The 22647-nt window shown below is 49.0% G+C and overlaps 1 protein-coding gene across 5 annotated transcripts in view; it reads left to right on the top strand.

Annotated features, from left to right (window-relative positions):
- Positions 1 to 18335, top strand: part of LOC119433926 (ataxin-1-like) — a 141904-nt gene extending 123569 nt beyond the window's left edge. For all 5 annotated transcript variants that reach the window (XM_049671732.1, XM_049671733.1, XM_049671734.1 and 2 more), the window contains 2 exons: positions 15350 to 16149; positions 16518 to 18335. In XM_049671732.1, coding sequence (XP_049527689.1) covers positions 15350 to 16149; positions 16518 to 16814 — 1097 coding nt within the window. In that variant the 3' untranslated portion in view covers positions 16815 to 18335. The remainder of the gene's footprint in view (positions 1 to 15349; positions 16150 to 16517) is intronic.
- The last annotated feature ends 4312 nt before the right edge of the window (positions 18336 to 22647 follow it).

Below are 22647 nucleotides of genomic sequence, written 5' to 3'. Positions count from 1 at the left end.
GTCGAAACGCGGCGCGATCTCGATGATCAGCTCCTCGCGCGCCTGGCTACGCAGCGACGGCGCGGTACATTCAACTCTCAGTTAAGCAGATTTATACCATTCTAGAAAGTGCCTTTTCTTCACTTTTTGTGCTGATCTAACAGCTCTAAAAATATAACAATTAAGCCCAGACCACACGTACGCTTGCGGACGCGCGTAAGCGCGCGTCTACGCGCCTTGCGGTTGCCGCGCCTAGCGAGGAATGGCGGTTATCATCCACAAATACGCGCGACAGCGCGCGCTCACTGGCCTCACTTGTCACCTTGGCAGACGCCACTTCGTATTTCGTTGTTGGCAGTGCTTCAAAATGCTTCGATATTTATAAACGTAATTGTTATCTTTTTGGAGCTGTTAGATCAGCACAAAAAGTGAAGAAGCACTTTCTTGCATGGCATAATTCTGCTTAACTGAGAGTTGAATGTACCGCGCCGTCGCTGCGTAGTCAGGCGCGCCGACGCGAGGCAGCCCAGGCGCGCGATAACTGAGAGGAGCTGATCAGCGAGATCGCGCCGCGTTTCGACGCGTACGAGCCGTGTCGCACCGTCTGCGCATGCGTGGGCGCGTGGACGCGAGTTTGCGCGCGTTTGCAAGCGTACGTGTGGTCTGAGCTTTACGTTTAAAGATATCGAAGCATTTTGAAACACTGTCAACAACGAAATACGAAGTGGCGTCTGCCAAGGCGTCAACGAGTGAGGCCAGTGGGCGCGCGCTGTCGCGCGTATTTGTGGATGCAAACCGCCATTCCTAGCTAGGCGCGTAGACGCGAGCTTACGCGCGTCCGCAAGCTTGCGTGTTGTCTGGGCTTATATAGAATGTGTGCACTGTGCTCGTGGTAGTGCTTGTACATGTAGGTTTGCATATGCTGCCATTCCAGCAGCTCACTGGCTTACAGACATCACTTTCTTTTGTTTACAAAGACAGCCCCTTATTCGCCCCCGATTTAGGCCTTGGCACTGCAGGCAGGCGCAATAAGTAAGCGTGCCGCACTTCTGCGACCTGTGCTGAGGCCCGGACGGGCGCCTGAGCGCAACGCGCCGCGCCTAATTGTGAGGTAAGCTTGCGGACTGCTTTCGCACCTTGTAACGAAGACATTACGATATGGTTCAGCGCGGCTTTAAACGTCACCCTAATATGTAGAAAGGAGTTAAAATAGAAAGGTGTCCATACTAAGGACACGCCCGCCGTACTCTCGCGTGATTCGCGAAATACTATGCATACACTCTTAATCTCGCAACCTTTACTCTAGGTGCACATTTTCGAACGTTTCTGCACTTATAAAAAAAAAAAAAAGGCAACGTGGTCACCTTCACGTATTGTAACGCCTAGTAAAAGTGCGCTGTAATTTGTCTCTGTTACGGCAAGTTCCGCTGCAGGGGTTAATTACTCAGAAACTTCTGGTAATGTACCGTTTAGTAAAATTTAGTGCACAATATTTTTTCGTATGCTTCATAGAAGCATATGCAGTAAACGTATACAATCTTATTTCCCACAGCCTCCAAGCAACGCACTGTGGTCACATAAAAAAATAAGTTACATTTTTTGGAAAAACTTTAAATAAAGTTTATTTCTTCTTTACATAAACACATTCGGCATGGTGGGCGCACGCGCAGATGCACCCACCCGTGCGCGTACATATATGTGTATGCATGCGTGTGGGCGAGATAATTTTTTTCCCGCACATTTATTCGCTCGCGCCATATCGATGTGCAGCTATACATGCCCTTGCAAGCATTATCTTTTGTGATCTTATATACCTCGAAGTGGGTGCGAACAGTCCTGATACGTTTGAGCACGCCAATTGGATGAGCACTTTGCGGCCCTGAGGTAAAACGTTCAATCAGCAAGTGTATTGTGGCGGAAAACTTGAGTTAATTCTTCGCCGCAGTGTACCGCCACAATAGGCGAGTATAGAAGGGTCGACTGGTGGCGAGACAGTTGACATTCGAAAGGCTTGCTCTCCAGAGCTGCGTTTATGACGCGTTTATGATGCGCAGGCTTGGAAAAGAGTCTAGTCAATAACTTAGGCTATACTCTCTCGTATAAACAAGACCTGTGGGTGGTACGTGTAGCGACGTCTTCCTGGTTTAATGCACGTAGCATACACAAGCTTCTGGCAGATAGTTGCGGGGAGGAGGGCAAAGCTCTGTTTTAAAGAGAGAGAGAGATAAGTGAGATGCGAAAGGCAAGGAGGTTAACCGGAAGATAGATATCCAGTTCTGATATTCTAGTTGACATAAAAAGAAATAAATGGAGTTGACCAGGCCATATAATGCGCAGGGCCGATAACTTGTGGTCTATTCGAGTTTCAGAATAGGTGCCAAGAGAAAGGAAGCGCAGTCTGTAGGACGGCAGAGAATTAGGCGGTGTGATAAAATTGGGAAATTCGCAGGCGTAAGATGGTGTCGGCTGGCCCGGGGTAATTGGAGATCGCCTTTGTCCTGCAGTGGACGTAAAATTGGCTGATGATGATGATCTTTCCCGAAGCTGCCCAGGGATGTTCGGGAGGGCAGGTAATATAATTCGTTGTCTGCGACCTCCTGTTTCTGACAGCGCGGGCACGAGGGCAAACTGTAGAAACTCGCGCACAAGGCGTGGTCGACGAGCTCATGCACCGTCGCCATACTTTGTTACTCTATGCCGTCGCGACGGAAGCGCCGCTCACAAACGATGGCGTTACAGCGGTGAAGTCAGCGCGAAGCATGGACAACGTACGCATGCCCTGTTCGGCGCCGTGTAGAGAAAACGGTGCGACATCTCACGTGGTATGTATATAGCACGCTGGAGAAACGCGCCCACGGGCACGAGTCGATATTACGATAAAGAGGAGTCACGCAAAACTTTTCAAGCAAGGCCAAGTGATCGAGCACCGCCGGTATATATATGGTGCGAGCGCAAACACGCGTGGACAAGTCAGATTGATGTCCTCCATGAGGAATGTAACGGCGCACGCGATGGGACATGCGTGAATGTTACACATGCGGCCTGCGATCGCCGTTGGCGATCTGCATTTTTGTTCATTGCAAAGCATAACAAATGGTACTGCCACACGGCAAGTAGCGTTGCACACGTGAAAAAATTCGTCACATAAGTTCTGTTGTGTGTTTTTTGAATTTTCGTTTATTTTCGGCAGTCTTTCGGTTTATATCCAATTGAATATCGCGCGTGATTTTCGCAAGCGTGTTCGGTTTTAAAATACGCAAATCGCGTGAGCACCGATTACGCGGAATTGGAAGTTCGAAGCATATTCGTGGCTCATTAAACAAATGCGCACAGATGGAATGTGCTAAGTCAGCTCGATATTTTTTAAGCAAAGATATATGCAGGCGGACACTGCTGGCTTTTAAGGTAATGAATGTCAGCTAAAGTTGGCCCGTAGGTGCTTGCCTGCATTAACTGATACGGGTGCAACTGTTCTTACCCCTCGCGTGAGTATATCCGTTTGCTATGCTCACGGCATCCTATTTTCGCATTTGCTTTAAAACGAACGGAACCTTCAATCCACCGGCAGTCAGCGGGCATGAACTGCAACAGCGGAGAAGCCACCTTTCACGGCCAAGAGTCTTACTAATGTGCAGTACGATCGATCATGAGGCTTGAAGTGATCACTACTTTCGTTAGGGCAGATGTTGCACGAATAACAGAAGGTCACCCAGCTAAACGTTAAACTTCTTTTTTTTTTAAATATTTCGTGACATTCGCATCATATCAGCATTGTGTGCCTGCTCGTATACGGCTATCTGTTCAAAGCGACTGTGCGAGAAGTGACGAGCTTTCAAATTAAATATAGCAGTATACTTACCGAAAGCAGAAAGCACCGTACACTGGCACACAAGTCGCTAAATAACTTCATGTGCACGCAATGGACTTGCAGCACCGGCATCCAATGACATCTCGTAACTTGAAAAATCAAGCGCCCCTTTGTTTTCTGACGTATCATTACTTAACAAAATTGCTCGACGCTTTACATCAGGATGAAATACGTTATTAATGGTGTCCTGTTCATTACCAGTCAGTGAAATTCTCTCGATAAGTTTTCCCGTACGGCGATGCGTGGTCAAAAAGAGCTAGGGCGCAGGAAGAAAAGTTGCACCTACGGTCCGAGGATTCTCAATCGAGCAACCCTTTCTTCTGTTCAGTTTTCTATCGGTCCGTGCGTTCAGAAAACCACACTGGCCAAACGGCGTATTCAGCCACAACGCAATATCCGAGGCTCAACGAGATTTACTTGCATTACTCACCACACTTCGCCATGCATTAGTGGCGCTTACAGCGGGTCGAACTAATGTTGTTTTATCTTTTTAAGCAGTCGTGTTCTCGCGGAGGAACGATCGTCTATTCGAAGACTTCAGTATTTCATCAGACTGCCATTTCACTGCTCCCCATGGTGTACATGTATAACCTTGTAAACAAACGCAACGGTGGGCTTTACTTGCTTCGGGGACTTTGTCTTGTAAGAGGTCTCTATATATATATACGGCACTGGTTAGATCGGTAAGCAAAAGCAGTGATCCAGAACAAGACAGCTCCCCTGCCCTTAAAAAAAAGGGCGGTGAGCTCCGAGGATGACTTAGTTTTCTTAGCTATCAGTGAAATAAAAGAGGCAATTAAAGCAATAAGAGTGACAGTGGAAACGACCAACTTTAAAGTGGACAAATTGTGGAAATGGAGGTTAACGGCGGAGAAAAGACTTAAGAAGATTGAAACGCGAGGGAAGACGACGATGAGTATCTGCCATCGGAGGTAGATGGTGTTAAATCGCTTCCTGTGCGGTCAGGGGGCAACACAAAGAGGAAAATAGCGGGTAAGAGGCAGGTGGACTCACCCAATAACAATGGACAGTAATAATGGATTTAATGTGTGGCAATGGATTGTCGCGGGTTTCAACACAAGAAAGCAGCTCTGCGACAGGTAATCAGGTCATCTGGGGCCAGGCCAAAAGTAATTATGCTGCAGGAAACCTTGGCGGACGAAATTACGCTTACTGCATACAAAGCGATATGTAGAGGCAAAGAAATGGGGAGGGGGTTGGCGACTCTGATCGACAAAAAGTTGCCATACGTCGAGCACGATATTGTCTTAGATATTCCAGGCTCGAATTTGTTCCAGTTGAGATAATACTTAAAAGGAACAGAGGCAAAGCGCAAAGCATTTTCTGTTTAAATATTTACAGCAGCCCTAGAGATATGAGACAGCTTTAGAGCACTCTTCAACAAAGTGTCTTCGATTGCCAAAAACTCCCCGCTCATTATTGGAGGGGACTTTAATGCTCCCTATCACACATGGGGATATACATGGAACACAAAGAAGGGAGAGGATCTATGGAATCTCGCTATGGAGGGGGGGTTATGCTTGATTACCGATCCGGCGTACCCCACCCGTTGTGGCACGTCCACATACAGGGACTCCACACCGGATCTCACTTTTGTTAATAACTTAGGAGGAGCTAATTGGGAAAACTCGAACATTGATCTCGGTAGTGATCATTATATCATTCACATAACCATTCACGGACTGGGATCAGTTTAGGAAAGTCAGGGCGAAAAGAGTGAAAGGGGGGCCTTTAGGTACAAAGGAGTCGTTTCAAACATGGGTTAACCAGCTCAGAGAGGACGTCAAAGAGGCCTCTAAGGAAATCAAGACAGAGGAAAATATTGAGGCTATGGATAGCAGGCTGGCGCATTTGATTGAGGCCAAACAGGCTATAGTTCAGAGATGGAAAACGCAAAGACTTAACAGAAGGCTAAGGAAAAAAATAGCGCAATTAAACAGAGAAATTGATGAGCACTCGAAGACACTCGTGAAACAACAGTGGGATGAGATCTGTAACTCCGCGGATGGCAGAATCAAACATGGAGGTAGCTGGAACCTCCTTAGGCACTTGCTCAACGCGAATGAAACAAGGACAAACAAGAGAACAGCTATAGCCAAGTTGGTTCATCAGGAGAGCCAAGATAAAACACCGGCAGAAATCATGGATAGACTCGCCGCCAAATATCTCCCACTTAAGCAACCAAACGAAGGAGAAGATAAAGTCGAATATTCGGGTGGCATGTGTGAAGACATTGACCTGGATTTCACTGAGAGTGAAGTCAGGGTGGCTCTTCACAGTCTTAATGGTGGATCAGCAGCTGGACCTGATGGAATGAATAACTAACAGGATTTTAAGAAATCTGGATGATGAATCAATTTCTTACCCAACTGAACATTTTAATGAATGTTGGAGGAAGGGGATATACCCAGAGGAATGGAGGGTGGCCAATACTATCCTCATACCTAAGCCAGGCAAACAATTAACTCTGGACAACCTCCGTCTTATTTCTTTGACGTCATGTCTAGGCAAAGCCATGGAACATGTCATCCTCAATCGGGTCACGAAATACGTTGAGCAGAACGACATCCTCCCGTACAACCTCATTGACTTTCTACCCGGGTTGTCAACTCAGGATGCTATGCTCTTAATCAAACACCAACTCGTACAGGCCAGCCCAACGCACACGAAAGCTCTTATAGGTATGGATGTGGAAAAAGCTTTTGATCGTTTAAAACATAAGGCAATACTTGACGTTCTCTCGGAGATGGGGTTAGGTAAGAGGCTTTTTAACATGATTAAGGACTTCCTTAGAGACAGAACAGCCAACCTCATCATGGGAGAACTTAAGTCAGAAGCTAAGAATTTGGGGAACAGGGGCACTCCACAAGGAGCTGTGCTCTCGCCCATGCTATTCAATTTAGCAATGTCTAAGGTTGCAAGAAATTTAGAGAAAATCGAGGGTATACATTATGTCGTATATGCCGACAACATAACCATTTGGAGTGCCAAGGGTAATGTAGGAGAGACAGAGACCAGACTACAAGAAAGTGTATATGTTGTGGAGAACACACTGAAAGACATGGGGCTGAAATGCTCGGCAGCCAAGTCGGCACTCTTGGTCATTAAACATCGCAGAAAAGGTCGTAAACCAAGAGGCTACATTCCGGAAGAGGAGCCAAGAGTGTGCCTATACACTCATGAAGGAACCGCAATCAGGCTAGTTGGAAAAATCAAGGTTCTTGGCTATCACATAGAGGAAAACAATGCCAATTATAGTACAATACAGCATATCTCGAACAAAACAGATGAAGTCACTAGGTTACTAAGAATTACCAACAGACACAGAGGCTTGGGGGAAGACAGTGCTTTGAGGCTAATACATTCTTTTGCTTTCTCCCACTTCACTTACGTGGCCGGATTATTCAAATGGAAACAGGCAGAACTTAACAAACTCAATGTCATGATCAGGAAACTTGTTAAAATAGCCCTAGGGATACCGAGTACCGCTGCAACTGACAAGCTCATGAGTCTATAGGAGTCCACAACACAATGGAAGAAATCGCTGAGGCGCAACAGCTAGCGCAACACGAAAGATTGAAAAAAAAAAAAAAAACACGAGCAGGCAGAAAGATATTACAGGTAATAGGTGTAGAACCTAATAGACCAAGGAGCCCAAAAGAGGCTGAAGTGGAATTAAATAACTGAAGTTAGGGATAGGATCAGAACCAACCCTCTCCCCAGAAACATGCATCCAGAATATAATATCAAAAGGAGAAAGGCGAGAGCTAAAGCACTCTTGCAGGAGATAGAACAGCAGAACCAACTGGCAGCTATAGTTGATGCTGCCTGGGTGAAAGGTAAAGAAGCCTATACGGCCATTGTATCAAATTCGCAAGGAAAGGTGCAAGACGCTGTCACTATTTTTACCAAGGAACTTATGGTGGCGGAACAAGTGGCAATTGCTCTAGCCATCAGGAGTAATAAGTGGGCCTTCATTTACAGTGATTCAAAAGCAGCTATAAAAAGTTTTGATAAAGGCTACGTAGCTGGAGTTGCAGCTAAACTATTTGAAAACATTAGGATTAGAACAGAAATCCGATGGTTTCCTGCACATATGGGGAAAGTGGACGAGTCTCGGGTAAACCTCAACGATCGAGGGGGCGCATGACTTGGCACGAGGACTTGCTAACCGTGACAGTCATAACCGAGCCGTTCACCATCAGGCCGGGGAATATAGAGATCATTTAATAACTTATAATGAGATAACCAAACACTACTATCTAGGACGCAGGCAATTCCCATTGCCACACTCAAAACTAAACAGGGCTCAGTCTCGCTGCGCTTATTGCAAACCGGTACATACCCCACGCCGTACCACATTAACAAAATATATCCAGAGAGGGAGATTAGGATGGAATGTAATGATTGTAATGACATCATTGAAATCAAACATATGCTCGCGGGGTGCCCCGCAACTCTTCCCAGCCTCCTGGAAGAATGGACTCGATGGCAAAAAAAGAATACAAAGCCCATTGCTTCAAGACCAACTAAGGGCTGTCCAGAGGGCCCATGATGTCGCTGAAGGGCTTGGCCTGACAGTGCCAACGCGGCCCGCCTCGGCTTAAGTCGAGCCTCCGGACCTCTTTAAATAAAGTTTACACACCGCAGTCTCCAGTCGTATTCGCCATCGTGTGCGATCACCTAATTAATGTCTATGGTTTGGTCACTTATTTAACCAGCACCTGTGAACGTGCTTATGGTAGTTAGTGTCCTCTTTAAAGCGAATAACTTTCGTTACCTCTTTCGCCCGTATCGTGATTGGCGGCTGTCGGTGTTGGTTGATGGTCGGACTTGCCATACAAATTAAGGCGCAGATGGAAAGGGCGCGTGCTCCCGAGCTGCGAAGAATCCCGCGCATACGCGCGAAATTGCCGCGCGACTGGCCACTCGAGGCACTTAACGTGTATTCGCGGGCTTCTTTCACGCTCGGAAAAACTTTTATGTACCACGTATTGAGCAAGAGAAAACTGTATCGGGAGTTTTTCATGTCGCTCTACAATTTTCTCATTGACACTTTTCATCCAACTATAATATTTGAGAAGTTGATTAATTAAGACTAATGGTGTAATTAGGCGGAATGCATAAAATAATCTGCGTATCTCCAAGCGACGGCAAACAGAATTACCTTGGTTCTGTCCAGCTACGTGGCATTTGCATGTTTTCAAGGTTTGGCTCAAGTTACGTGGGGCACCCTACATATTTTGGCGCATAATGCCGCGTTCGTTTGGCAGAGTTTGTGTAGATCTAGTATTTTAAGACGGCGTAACACGGTTAGATGGTCGGCAGCGCATCTGGCGTGTGCCGAGCATTGCAGCGACCATGCAGCTCTATGTCGTCTTTCAGTGTATAGGGATGAACACGTCGCAATAAAGGCGGTATACTTGTGAGAACGTTCGCGCCGCCGACACAAGATATACTTCATACGAAAGCTGTTAGCTCCGTTCTTTTCAAGGAGTGATTTGCGGTATCGAATTAGTGTGTTACGTACGTCTTGCGCTAGCGATTTGCATCGTTGATAGTTAGCTGCTTTGTGTTTAAGCGAGCACGCTTTTGGAGTCGCATTTGTGTACCTATTGTCTATTGTGTACCGTATTGTCCCCTTATTTTGTACACACAAAGGCACTTGTTTGCGCCGCGTTGTTTATAACAGAGCTTGCCCGCCTGCGTGCGCTCGTTGTGCAACTGCTGGATATATAACCTAATATAGCAAAATTACGTAAGGCAACCTGATCGTGTTTTGTTTGTGAAATACAATAGGAGCCAGCTGCATGCTTGGCGACGAGCGTCTGGTGAACGTGTTTGCTTGCGTGTGGTTTGGCTGGGGAGCAATGCAATGCCGCTTTCCGGTTCAAAAAACGCTGACTGCAAAAAAAACGCGATCGGAACTTTGTGTCACCGCTCTTTGAAACTTCCTCGTATCATGATTATTATTTCGTGTAATATTAAAAAGTCCTGTCTTCGTGACAGTTTCGTAGCAGTGCCGTCCTTGAAACTTTTGGTGTCGCGTTTAATTTTATTACTTGTCAGGATTGGTTTGTTTTGAGGTCGTGGCACAGGAGAAGCACATTTTGGGAGTTCCCCGCGACATCTTTTTGCGATAGAAAATCGATTGCACTCTCGACAGCTCAAACGTGGGCGCGCGTCGATGGCACCCGTGTCCTGTGCGGACACTGCGGCAGCGAGAGACCAGCGCGAACGAAACTGTCCAGTTTGATGTCTCCGGTCAGCGGCTGGCCTTAATCACCTTGCGTGGAATACTTTTGTTGCTTTCCGTCGACAATGAAAGGCCTGCTACTGGCAAAATGGCCTTCCCTGATGTTCCGGTTATGTGCGCGACCGAAAGGTGACGGGCTTACTGAGCAGAGCTTACAGAACCAGAGTAAGTGGTTCGTTGAGTGATGGAGCGACGGAGGGCCGTATGCCAACTCGTTTTCTGCCGCCAATTAACAGGTAGGTAGCAACCGCGGAGAAAGTAGTGACGCTGTCCCAACAAGTATAGGAGACGTTTGCTAAATGCTTCCTGTATAGAAATTATGAACACGTCTGTTTTGGCCGTGTGTTTTGGACATCCTCACTCGAATTTAAACAGCCAACAGGAGAGGGACTGGCGTCGTATTCAGACGAATACATACCCCAACCTGCACCACCTACACAGAATACACCCCATGAGGTTCATTGACGAGTGCCCGTGGTGCATATACACACACACTAAAACACGCCACATGGGAGTCTCCCAAGAGGCATCCGCACATAGACAGCCCAATTGCACTCAAACATCCACTCATGAGGAATAGGCAGTGGGAGGCATGGCTTGCGGACGAGGGCCGGGAGAGCCAATCCGCCTTTTTCATTTTCCTGTGCTGCCCTCTGCCGCGCGCCGCTGGAAACGTTTTGGTAGGGGGCTGGGGCTTTCGCCGGTTGATTTGTGAACCTGCGCCCGTGTTAAGTGCGCATCGGTTGTGCGTTTCGTGGATTGCGAATAATTATTAATGGCTTCTGGGGGGCAGCATGTCGTTCCTGGAAGCCATGTAGCACTCACCAACTATATACATGTAGGGTGAGCAGGCCTGAGTGTGCCAGCTGTTTTGTTTACAGTGCGGCCGATAAAGGCACGCTGAGTTCCCGCTGCATACATTCTTTAGACATTTCGCATAAATAAGATGTTTGCGAGTGCGCAGCCTTCCGCGTCGGATTTATCAAAGCGATGCACTTGTTTACATCGGCATCTACAGCCACAGATCGTTGTTAGCGTCAAAAAATGGGGGAAAGGTGCATGTATGAAAAGGCGCTGATATGAAAGAATGTCGAAACGTACAATAAAACGCACATATCTGCTCATATGAGCCGCGTTGTTCCATCGTGAGACGAGTCAGTATGAGCGGCTGAGCCACTTAAACAATGGCGGCTGTGATCCAGTTACAAATATTGGGCTGTTAATTTATTACTGATTCTCGCTTTTCTTTAACTTCGCGATAGTTAGATTGCGCGTGTCATAAAGCATTATTAGAGCAAACTGTGCTCGCATAAGCGCTCATTTAAAGGCCGTGCTGTTCTCCTGCAAAAACGCGGATGCCATCGCTGACAGCGTTGGTATATAACTGAGCGAAGCGGCTGTTTATGCTGCTGTACCGAATGTACCGTCTCTTGTTTCGGGTTTGACGCAGAGATAACGAGTACATTTCAGGAATTAAGAAATGTGTCAGCATGCCAACACGTAAAACCCCACCCATCTACGTCGCGAATACGACCGGCAGCCTACGGGAACGGTGACGTACAGATGTTGGCACAGGCGTTGGGCACAGCGCTGTTTCCCCGCTTGCAGCTTATTGTGTATGCGGCCATCGACGCGAAGAGTAGTTTATTTCAAATCGCTAAAGCTAGAACTAGACTATAAAAGCAGTTTCCTTCATCCTAACTTGCTTACTTTTCAGTACAGGTCCGCCGGTAGCGGGCGCGAACTCGACGGCGCCAGGCCTGACCTCCGCTGAACAGGATCAACATTGGCTCAAACTTAGGTGCACGGATTGAGAGGGTCGAATCTTGTGCATTTCAACTTCGTAGGCATGTTTTGACTAACTTTGAAGGCGATTATTTATATATACTAACGAAGCCGTTGCGGCTATCGCGTTATCGGTTCGACGGCCGATCGCGCGGGGTTCGGTCGAATGATGGTCGGCACGCTGATTTTATCGGTGCCGTCGACAAGAAAGCCCGTCGCAGTACGACAACTCGCGCTCGTCGGTTACGTCTTGTAGGCCTGGTATGATAAAATGGTCTCAGCGACACAGTGCTGAATGGTCGGCCTATCGTCGGTCTCGTATCGACCCAGTGTTACCGCGCCTTGAACGAGTACGTGAAGTCGGGCACACGCTGCCACTACCAGCAAGCGAGGACCGACGCTGCAAGAAGTCTTCGTCAGCAACGTGTTTTTAAGTGTCGTCCAAGTGTAACGCAGGTGTTTATCGATAAATTTGCTATCACAGCCATCAATGCAAGGCGGCAACTACGTGGTTCCCTGTGCAGTCTGGACGAAGCCCTCACCGCTTTCTGTTAAAAGTGGAGTTGCAGTCTTACGCTACGCACGTTTTCGGTACCGCACCGACGTCGAGCTACCAGTGAAGTTTCAACGAGGTACACAGCACGAGTTTGCACTTGCAGTAGCGCGCGTGCGAGCGCATTTTTTTTCGGGGGACGTTTCCCCGAGACGGGGCCGCACGGCCGCGCGCGCAACCCTTCCAAAACGTTTCGCGACTAATCCGCCAGGGCAGGGCGCATGCGCCGTAGCGCCGTGAAAAAGGCGGATTGGCTCTATTGGACCAAGCCCAGCGAGCCGCTCGTGCCAGTGGAGCCCTGGAATAGGGGCCCCAACCATCGTGCCTTCTTTTATTTATTTTCAATAAAGTTTTAACTCGCTCACTTTGTTGCAGGGTGCCCGCCGCCTGTAACAGAGGCACCGTCATAACGTTTTCAGTTACACATGCATCAGAATTTGGTTTGCATAAATTGTTAATATGCTGTAATGAAGCGCTGTCTCTGTGAGCGTATCAGACTCAACCGCGTACGAAAAAAGGACGTAACCTCTCTGCGTTAACTCGCAGTTTTGCCCGAAAGGCGAAGCATCGATTGCGATAGCAAATTAGTAAACAGCTATAGAAGTAAGGATAGTAGCTTTATCGGCCATATAGAGTTGTAAATATTCGCTTACTAACTAAATAAACAAGCACGGTGTCACGCGCGCACAGGTAATAAACATGAACACATCTCGCTCAATGACCGCGGAAACTCGTCAAAACGCTGGAGTGAGAAAGCGCTGCAGCGAGCACGCAGATTGACCTTCGCGCTGGCTCTCGCTTCAACGCGAACTAAGCGTCGAAAGCACAGCGCATACGAAGCTACCGGCAGTCAGCGCATGCACTTTGTACCCATCACAGATCGCTTTGAAGATGAGGCCCCCGCGGTCGCACACTTCGGCCACATAGCAGATCGCTTTTGAGATCAGAACGCACCCCCACCGTCTCCTCCCCGTGCCCCGCGAGCTAACGAAGACCGCACGCTTCCGGCCGCCTTGCCCTCTCGTGTGCGCGAGAATAAGCTGCGGTTGCCGGCTCGCCCTCGCACGCATTCACTCGCACACACAGCGTACGGCGCGCGGCGACGGTGTTATCGCCTTTGGACTTAATACGGAACCTCACGGCGGCGACGACGGCGACGGCAAAAATGCGCTTGGAGTGTCCATATAATTGCTATCGCAATAAAAAGAAAGGCTCCTGTTCCTTTATGCTACTGTGCGATAAAATGGGCAGACTATCGCCTGTCCGTCTTTAAACATCCTTTTGAAACTTTGTGTACTCTGCCGCAAAGTTCCCTTTTTTCCCTTTCTTTTAAGCCTTCGCGATGAACTCGCTACCGATGGCCCTTGGCTCATTTGGACAATCAAACCTCGGGATAGCTATATCGATATACTTAAGATATTGCAGTTATCCTTTCGACAGCTTTCACACTAGCTTTCGTGTTCAGTGCACTTGTGCTTGTTTGCGCTACGTCTCAATTGTCACAGCATTGCCCCACTTCTGAGTATTACATTCATCATCACTCATTATCAGCGTTCAGTATATGCACGGCTTTGGAGCCTTTTAGGCGCAAGCAGGTGCACCACTTTCGCAATTGAGAGCACAAAGGCTTAATCCCGATGCTGCCCTTTTATTTGCTATTTACAACGACCCTAGCAAGTGCTGTGGTAACATTTTCGGTTACACGCACACGTATCGCCTGCATAACGCAGGGAATTGCGAAAAGCGGGCTTCCCCGCACAAGGCCTCAGGTTGTGGAGAAGCCAGCCTTGATGAATGTCTTGTATGGCGCTACACGCGTAACCTTGGAAACCGCAATAGATAAGTATGGAAACCGTGTTGGCTAAGCATGCTACGGGTGCAGTGAAAGTCGCAAAGCAGCCGCACTTCCGCTCAAAAAGGACCTGAACGTATTGGTTTACGATTGCTCCCAAAACCTACCTACTACACACTTAAAGCACCGGCAGTATTTCGTGGCCCGTTTAGGGCTAGATTGAATTTTGAATTGAAAATTGAACATTTTGATTTCTCAAGCAAGTAATGCTGTCCTTTACAAATAACCGCACGGCATTTACCGTATCGCTTTAGACGCTCTGTCACATGCGTCTCCCCCCCCCCCCTCCCTTTTTTTTTTTTTTTTTTATTTCTTCGTCCAGGTAACGCCCTGTATAGCTTGTGCAAGGGAAGCACTAAAACATGTATTGGGTGCACTTACTATGAACAGCCCTTGACTCTAAAAATGCAAGCTACATTGTAAGGACGATAAAAAAAAACCATTTACTGTGACATCTTGCAGTTAATAGCTCCAAACTGTTCTAGCCGTGTGTCCATCCATCCATATATATATACCTGCATTTAGCGAGCGTGCCTCTTATCTCTCTCTCTCTCTCTCTCCCTCGATGCGATCAGCCATGCAGTGCCGTTTACTCGAACTCGCTCGGGGCGACTTCATCCACTCACGCTATCTCTGGTTGGCGCATTAAGGCGATGCGCTAGTGTCGCATTAAGAGGAAGCTTTAGCTCGGGGCCAACTCTGACTTTCCTATTCAAATAGATGTAAAACGCGGAAATTATTTTTTGAGATAACCGCTGGAACTGTTTGACTAAAATTTGTTGCATTTGACAGATAAATTTAAATGCAAGCTGGGAAGCACATTAAAAAACATTGCAGAAAAATTGCCAACTATCGGCAAGCTTAAAAAAAAGTTCAGTCCATTTGTCGGAACGCTGGTACCCTGCTGAGTCTCCAGCCTTATTCGCCATCAAGCTGCGTAGGTTTGACTTCTGTGTGGTCTCGGGACACTGCCAGTGTTCCGAGTGCTGCCGGTGGCTGGTCTGTCGATCTTGACACGTGCCTTGTTCTGCGCAGGGCCGTGCGCGGCGGCCAGAGCCTCGATGCTGTCGCTGCGGCAGCCCGACTACCTGTCTCCGCTGTGCGGCGGCGGCGGCGGCCCGGAGCGCAAGGTGCGCAGCGCCTCGGAGGGGGGCCACGACTGGGCGCCCATGAGCGGCGCGCCGCCCGTTGAGGCGCCGCCGGCCGACGCCTGGTTCCGGCCGCCCGACTACCCGTCGTTCTACCCACGTATCCCCTTCCCGCTTGCGGCGTATGGGGCGCCGCCGCCGGCCTCTCTGCTGGCCAGCCGGCGGCCCTACCCGCAGCCGGAGCCGCCGCCGCTGCCGCCGCCGCCACCGGCGTTCCAGACCCGGCGCCGGTCGCCGCCAAGCCCGCCGTACCGACTGCCCAGTGGCAAGGAGGGCAGCCTCAAGCACCGCATCCTCCAGCCACCGGCCAGCATCAACATCGTTGAACCTCCGGCCTCGCTGCTCGCAGGCGCGCCACTGTCGGCACCACCCGTGCGGAGCCGGGCGCTCGAGGTGCCCCAGCTGGCCGTTGCTGCCAGTAGCAGCAGCAGCAGCAGCAGTAGCAGCGGCCAAGTGCCCGGTGCTTTACACTACCCCGCCTACTTTGTCAAAGGCTCCATCATCCAACTCGGCAGTGGCCTGCTCAAGAAAGTTGAGGACTTGCGTACCGAGGATTTCGTGAGCAGTGCCAACTTGAGTCGAGACCTGCGCATCGACTCGAGCCGTGTGTTGCGCGTTGCCGAAGCACCCTCCAAGGGCGATGGCGTCGCGCTGCTGAGCTTCTCAGTCGGCCAAAACCAGGTCCAGGTAAGCCTCGCACCTTTTCTACTCAGAATTGTTCTTTCAATTGCATCCTCTGTTTAGGTTGTTGTTCATTTAATCAATTCACTGCCGACACATGGCCGTGTTTAGTTGTTGCACAAAGTGAATGTAGCAGAGCCAGGACTTTGTTTGATAGTAATAACAATAACTGCATTGTTTCTTTTTTAATGTATGCAAGAGTGTGCTTGAAAAATCATCTGGGTCCATAGCCAACTAGGCTAGTGAGGGACCCATTACAAAAATCCAATTACAAAGGGTTCGTAGAATAGTATCCAGTAGCTGTATGCATGGTGGTAGCAGTAGACTGTGCCTCCATCAGTGTACCATACCAATGGTGTTATGTTGGCATGCAGGTGACAGTGGAAGCACCGGTGGAACACCCGTTCTTTGTTTTCAACCGGGGTTGGTCTTCCTGCAATCCCGAGCGCTCTCTGCAGCGCTACCAGCTTCAGTGCCACCGGCTGAGTGTTGGCGATGTCTGCATCTCGCTGACACACCGTGCTCGCCGAACAGGGCTGCCCCCACGACCACCCCCTACAGCCCCCGGGGCAGACCCAATGAACCCGCTGAGCATCCGTGAGCCAGGCCCCCGCAAGCGTCGCTGGTCTGCCCCAGACCAGGTGGCTCCTGTGTCAGAGAGGACCACGTGATGCTCTCCTGTAGTGCTGTGATGACTGGTTTTTTTCCTCGTGGCCTCCCTGCCGCATTCCTCTCCAGGACCAGTGGCCTCTTCCAGCTGGGAGGAGCAGGCTGCACATCCAACCACCGTGTGACTTAGCTGTCTACTTACAGATTTGGGTATGCAATGGCCAGTTGAGGGCTCACCGGTTAATGAGAACTGTGATGTCGGGCTCCCCAAGTTTGTCCAAGTGTTACGTATACCCAAATAGGCCTTTAGACTGCCCGTCACCATGTGCTAGTCTCCGAGGCACAAATTGTGCTCTTGGAGACCCAAAGAACTCTCGGTTCCATAGCAGAGCCATATGTACACAAGATCTCTCAATCTGGGTAGAAAGACCTCCCAAAGAATATTTTTCGAATGAAAAGGCTCCATTTTTGGAGCTAGCCGTACCAGGAAATGTTGCCGAAGGCCAGTTAAAAGGGAATTTTTGGGAAGTTGTCCAAATCTAAGTCACCCAGAGAGCTGAGTGCTCCCATCAATATTTGCAGATGCAAAATGAGAACGATCTCACTGCCTGGAGCAAGGCTCAAGGCAACTCCGAATTCTGATACTGAGGCTCTCTTGGAAGTTAGCAGCAGACTCCTTGCTCTCTGCAGAGACCATGCTGGCCATGGGTGTTGTGTTTTGGCGATCTCCAGCAATGTTTGCTACTTGTTTTTTTGTTTGTTGTTTAATACCTCTGTAATTGTTTGTGCTCCCTCACCAAACATGTTTGTTACTGCATTCGTTATATTGCCATTGTCTGTTTGGGTGCCTCTTCCTTGCTCAGCTAGACATGCCATTCTGTAATGGGCAAAAGTCGTCAGCTCAAGCCCTGGCTGTCTTTGTGGCTGCTTATGTGAAGCCCACATTAGTGATGCCAAAAGGTAATGGACTAAAGGCAAGTCCATGTGTTCATATTAAATGCTTACACAGGGTCCTTGTTGACTGAAGCCAATTGAAATGCTAGTGAAACCTGCCCCTGCAGAAATCTTGCTGAATGTAGGCCACAGCTAGTGTGGGCACAGTCCTCTTTGGAGTGCCAGCAAAAGTCCAGTGCCTTCTTCCTGCCAGAGAAGCCCAGAAACAAGCACTGTCTGTTGCTTCCAAAAAACCGCCATCATACAGTCAGTGCATTTGGAGTAACCTGTACAAGGTGTGTTGTGTACTTCCTACGAGGGCAGGGGCTGTCCCTTTGGACAGATGGGTTTCAGGGGCCGGTTTTACTGCGCTATCCAATGGGCAAGTGCGAATTTCCTACACATGTGTTGCCCACACTGTTTGTAATGGCTGTTCTGTCCAATAAGGGCACCACCAAAGTTTTGAGACTCCTTCACTTGATCTCTTAACACCACCGGTCAACACGAAGTGGTAGAAGTGCGAGACTAAAACTTTTTTTCTTTTCTTATTGTTGTCTTTGAGACAAGTGTTCTATACCAGTGCACATACTATAACTGTCAGTGTTGCTGGCCTACGTACCAAGATTAAACCAGTGTTTGTTTCTTTCCGACTCATGCCTCTTTTCAATGATATCCCAGAAAGCAGCAAGCAGCTTTAAAGGAGTAGAGACACGGAAATTGCAACCCTTGCTTCCTTTTTTTGCTTAGAATAATGAACCTTTAATTGATAATTGCAGAGCATAATGTAGAATTCTCAAGCTAATGTGCATTTTTTGTTTTAGTAGTTTTAGCTTTAGTTGTGGGTTTTGGTTTCAATTTCTGGAGGCAGGTGTCGAATATGGCATCCAAGTTCCCTGAGTAGCATTTGTGTGAGGTAGTGGCAGCTGTAGGGTTAATTGCACGACTTTGGAAAGCAGTAAGGTCTGACTTCTTATTTCTCTCTGCTTTCCAAGGTTCAGTGCAAGCACCTTTGCCTGCTATGTGCATCACAATAACTGCTTTTGCACATGTCATGAGTTCTGTGTGCATACTGTGCTATATAATTCATTATGCCATCTTTATACTGGTAAGCTTGAGAAACCAAAACCTATTATGCAAGCAATTATTGTTTGCTGGTGGATTCTGCATTGTATTTAGTCATCGGTGATTCTGCACATATTCCAAACAGGAAAGCACAAGTTTGTCTCTACTCCTTTGAAATAGCTGCAAGTGTGGCGTCTTTAATGCTTGTGCACGTGTTCAAGAAGTAAGGATGTGAGAGAATGTTACACATGGGAATGTTTGTGGTCTGAACCAGTGGCGAACTAATAGGTGGGTAACCAACCCCAGAGGTCAACCCATCCAGCCCTTCTCCCCCTCCCCCAACTTCTTTCCCTGGAGTTCTCTTTGCAGGTTGAACGTGCAGGAAAGCCTTCCCCCCCCCCCCCCCCCCCACACACACACACATTTTTTAAAACCCCATCGTGATTTCTTACCGCAATTTCAACACCCCCTATCCCAGACAAAAAACCTGATTGCGCTAATAGTCCGAGGAGTAATGATTGCGTGCTGTATTCCTCATCATAGTTCAATTATCGAACCTTGTTTTTTTTAAGTGCCCCTCACAAGACACTGCCAGAATTTTTCGTTGTACACAGCAAGTTAAAAGCGCTGACCAGGGAATGTTCTAAGCAAGAATTTTTTTAAAGGGTTTACTGTAGTAGCTAATACAAAAGTAAATAAAGGGATAAGGCGATGGTGCGACAAGCGAGCTACCCTCCCCGCAGCAGAGGCTCTCTCTACCAGCACATTTCTCCCCTGCCTTCAATTATTAGAGAGTTTTAGTTTATCGTACGCAGGAGCGTTGCGCACGCAAACGTGAGAGTTCTACGTACGCTACGCGCCTCATGCGTGGGACGCAACAGTCTGTTGTAGGCCGCCTTCAAAATCAGTAGCGCACCCAGGATCTCTGCCAGGGGGGCGTTGACAGTTTTGCCTTGGTTTGCCAATACCATCTAAACAGCACTAATTCAATTTCTTCACGGGAAATTGTCTAAAAATGCGCTTTTTGCGCAAGCTTGCGAGTGTGCAGACGATTGCGCGTTTTGCATCTTAGTTGCAGTGCTCAAAGGCGCTAGGGAAGAAAAAGGGTTAACTCGGCCTCAGGGGGGGGGGGGGGGTGTTACAACCCCTGAACCCCCCCCCCCCCCCCCCGGTCGGTGCGCCACTGTTCAAAACGTATAGATCGTTGTTTCCGCATGTCTACTTGCGCCCTTTGCTGGCAGCCATGAACGCTATTTCAGCCAAGTTAGTTCAAAACGAGCCGAATTCAGAGCCAATGCGCGATTCTCGCACCTCGCAAACAACGCGTCCGTGCTACCTTGTGCTGCGTTCTCTGCCTGGCCCTATGGGCTACAAAAATGCCTCCCAGCTTGCTTTGTGGTCATTATTAATTAAGGAGTTTTAGTATAGCGGAAAACGTTAGCGTGCGACGCAACGCTAACGCAAAGAAAGGCTGCACTGCGCGGTACAAGGTAGTGTTTTAGAATAGCGGAACGGAGCAAAACGCAAATACACTTGGGCGTCATCTCGAGGCGGATACAGCAAACATGAGCAAACCAAGGAGGTTATACTAAAACTCCTTATTATAACCTCCTTGGAGCAAACCCTCTCGTTAAGCCTACTCCGCCGCTAATCGAGAACGTATATTGAAAACAACGCCCATTTGTCACCTGTACGCCGCTGTCGAAGCATCATCACACAAATCTAAAGCAAACACGAGCATTAGTGGGGAACTAATGAGCCGAACAGTGCAGGCCGACGACTCGATAGATCCGAAATGGACGGCTCTTGCTTCAACAGGCGCCGTCATCTTGCCCTACGTATACGGAATCCCTTGCATGCGTTAGCGTTGAACGCTATATTCCGGAAATAGCGTACGTACGCAAGAGTTCTGGCTACGTTAACGTTCTGCGCATGCACAGTTTGTAGCACGCTAACGCTAAATCCTTGCGTTTGCTGTTTTCCGCTATACTAAACTCCCTAATATATGTGCTCTCGTGGGCTTCGAAAAGCGCAAACACGCAGCACAACACTACGCTGACTAACCACACGCACCGTCGGCACGGTCGGATGCGATCTGACGGGGCTCCCTACGTTCTGCGCATGTGCACTTCGATCCCGCAAGTTCTTCACGTACGTTATAGCGCTTCTACGTACGTGAAACTAAAACTGTCTAATGTCTGCTCTGAGGGCCCGCGTGACGCATCCCATGAGACCCACCTCTATATGCCCCATGGGCATGAAGTGGAAAATCCGGCGAGCGTCCGATGGATGGCAAGAAAACCCACGTGACCAAGTGATGACGTCACGTTCCCGGCGCTGGATCTGCTGCGGCTCGCACTGCCAAAATGCCGTGGCCCACCCCAAAAATTGACTTTGCCCAATTCGAAAATTGAGTTGACCCACGTTTAAAACCGACCATTCCAAAAATTAACTTGGCCCACCCCCAAAATTTGGGTGGCCCACCCTTCAAATTTGACTTGGCCCAATTCGAGCACATGACCAAGTAATAAAGAGTATAGCGCGGAAGAGTCGGAATGCTTTCGCGTTCAATGCACGCCAGGAGACTTAAGTGCCTCTGTAACTTTTTCCTTTGCTTGCAACGCATGCTTTTGAATTTGGTCTTTATTTGAATTTGCAGAGTTCGCGGCGTAAATTAGTGAAACATCAAGGCGAACAGCTTTCTTCGGCTCTGTCTCCCGTTTTCGTGGTAGGCGGTGGCTCGTGGTGGTCGCACTTTCACTGCCAATAAGTACGCGGGCGCCGATGCAAAGGGCGCGTGCTGCCGAGTTGCGGGGGCCGTTCGTCGCCGAACGCAGCCGCAAGCGACGCTCGCCCGCGCTCCGACTGTACACGGCCAGTGTATAGTCCGACGTTATCGGAGCGCCGGCGAGCGTCGCTTGCGGCCGGTCGCGCTACGCCGGTTGGCCCGTGTGTAGACGTTATCGGAGCGCGGGCGAGTGTCGCTTGCGGCCGGTCACGCTACACCGGTTGCGCTGCGCCAGCCGAAACGCCATCCCCTCCATACTTCGGCTGTTATCATCAGAGCTTGCGCAGAACGATCCCTAACCCGCGTGCCGCTCTGAACTAAGTCCCTATATAAGGAAAGTACCGCCATCCTTTGATCAACTCCGTTTCTCTCTCTCTTGCATCTCCGATTGGACGATGATAGCGCGCGCTTTCACTTCTTTATAAGTTTTTTTTCCGCCTCAGGCTACGTTCACACTTGGTCTCGAAGCAGGCGGAAGCGGCAAAAAACTTCTCAAAATCCGCCCGCCTAGGCGGCGAAGCGGGCGGAAAACCAGGCGGAAAGCAAAATCGGTCTCGGACCGATTTTTTCGCCATGGCGAGGCGGAATCGCGGCGGAAAGTCGTTCCGCTCGACCGGAAGCTCTACTAGCATGTAAACATCCGGTCGTAAAATTGCACATGGCACCAAAAGTGTAGGCTGCGATGGTGCTCGACGCGATCTAGATCCACCACTTTCTCTACGACAAGAGTGGTACTAAAACGTACTGTCAGCAATACTCGCGATAGTATTCAACGTCGCGCGACCGGAGGTGCAGCAACGAAGCCTTGGGGTGACCCAACTTCTCGCGCTTTTGCAAAGCTGGGCGAACCCACCACAGCCGCTTCCGAGGTGTCCGCTCCTTCTGTTTATTCATTGTCCATTTCTAGGAAACAAGTATGTAGAAGTATAAAAAGCAATTTCTTCTCCCACTTCCATGGCAGAAAAAAAAGTTGGGCAGATTCCTCGTTGGCGCTCCGCAATTCTCCTCGCACGGGCGCGGTATGTTGCAAAAGTCGCAGGGCACTTTTTTCGTTGCGCGGTGGTTTTCTCGTCGCGACAATAGATTGGGAGCATATATGTCTAAAGTATGAC

Source organism: Dermacentor silvarum, chromosome 1 (genome assembly GCF_013339745.2).
Source record: "Dermacentor silvarum isolate Dsil-2018 chromosome 1, BIME_Dsil_1.4, whole genome shotgun sequence".
NCBI classification, from domain to species: domain Eukaryota; kingdom Metazoa; phylum Arthropoda; class Arachnida; order Ixodida; family Ixodidae; genus Dermacentor; species Dermacentor silvarum.
This window is presented reverse-complemented; position numbering and strand designations above follow the sequence as displayed.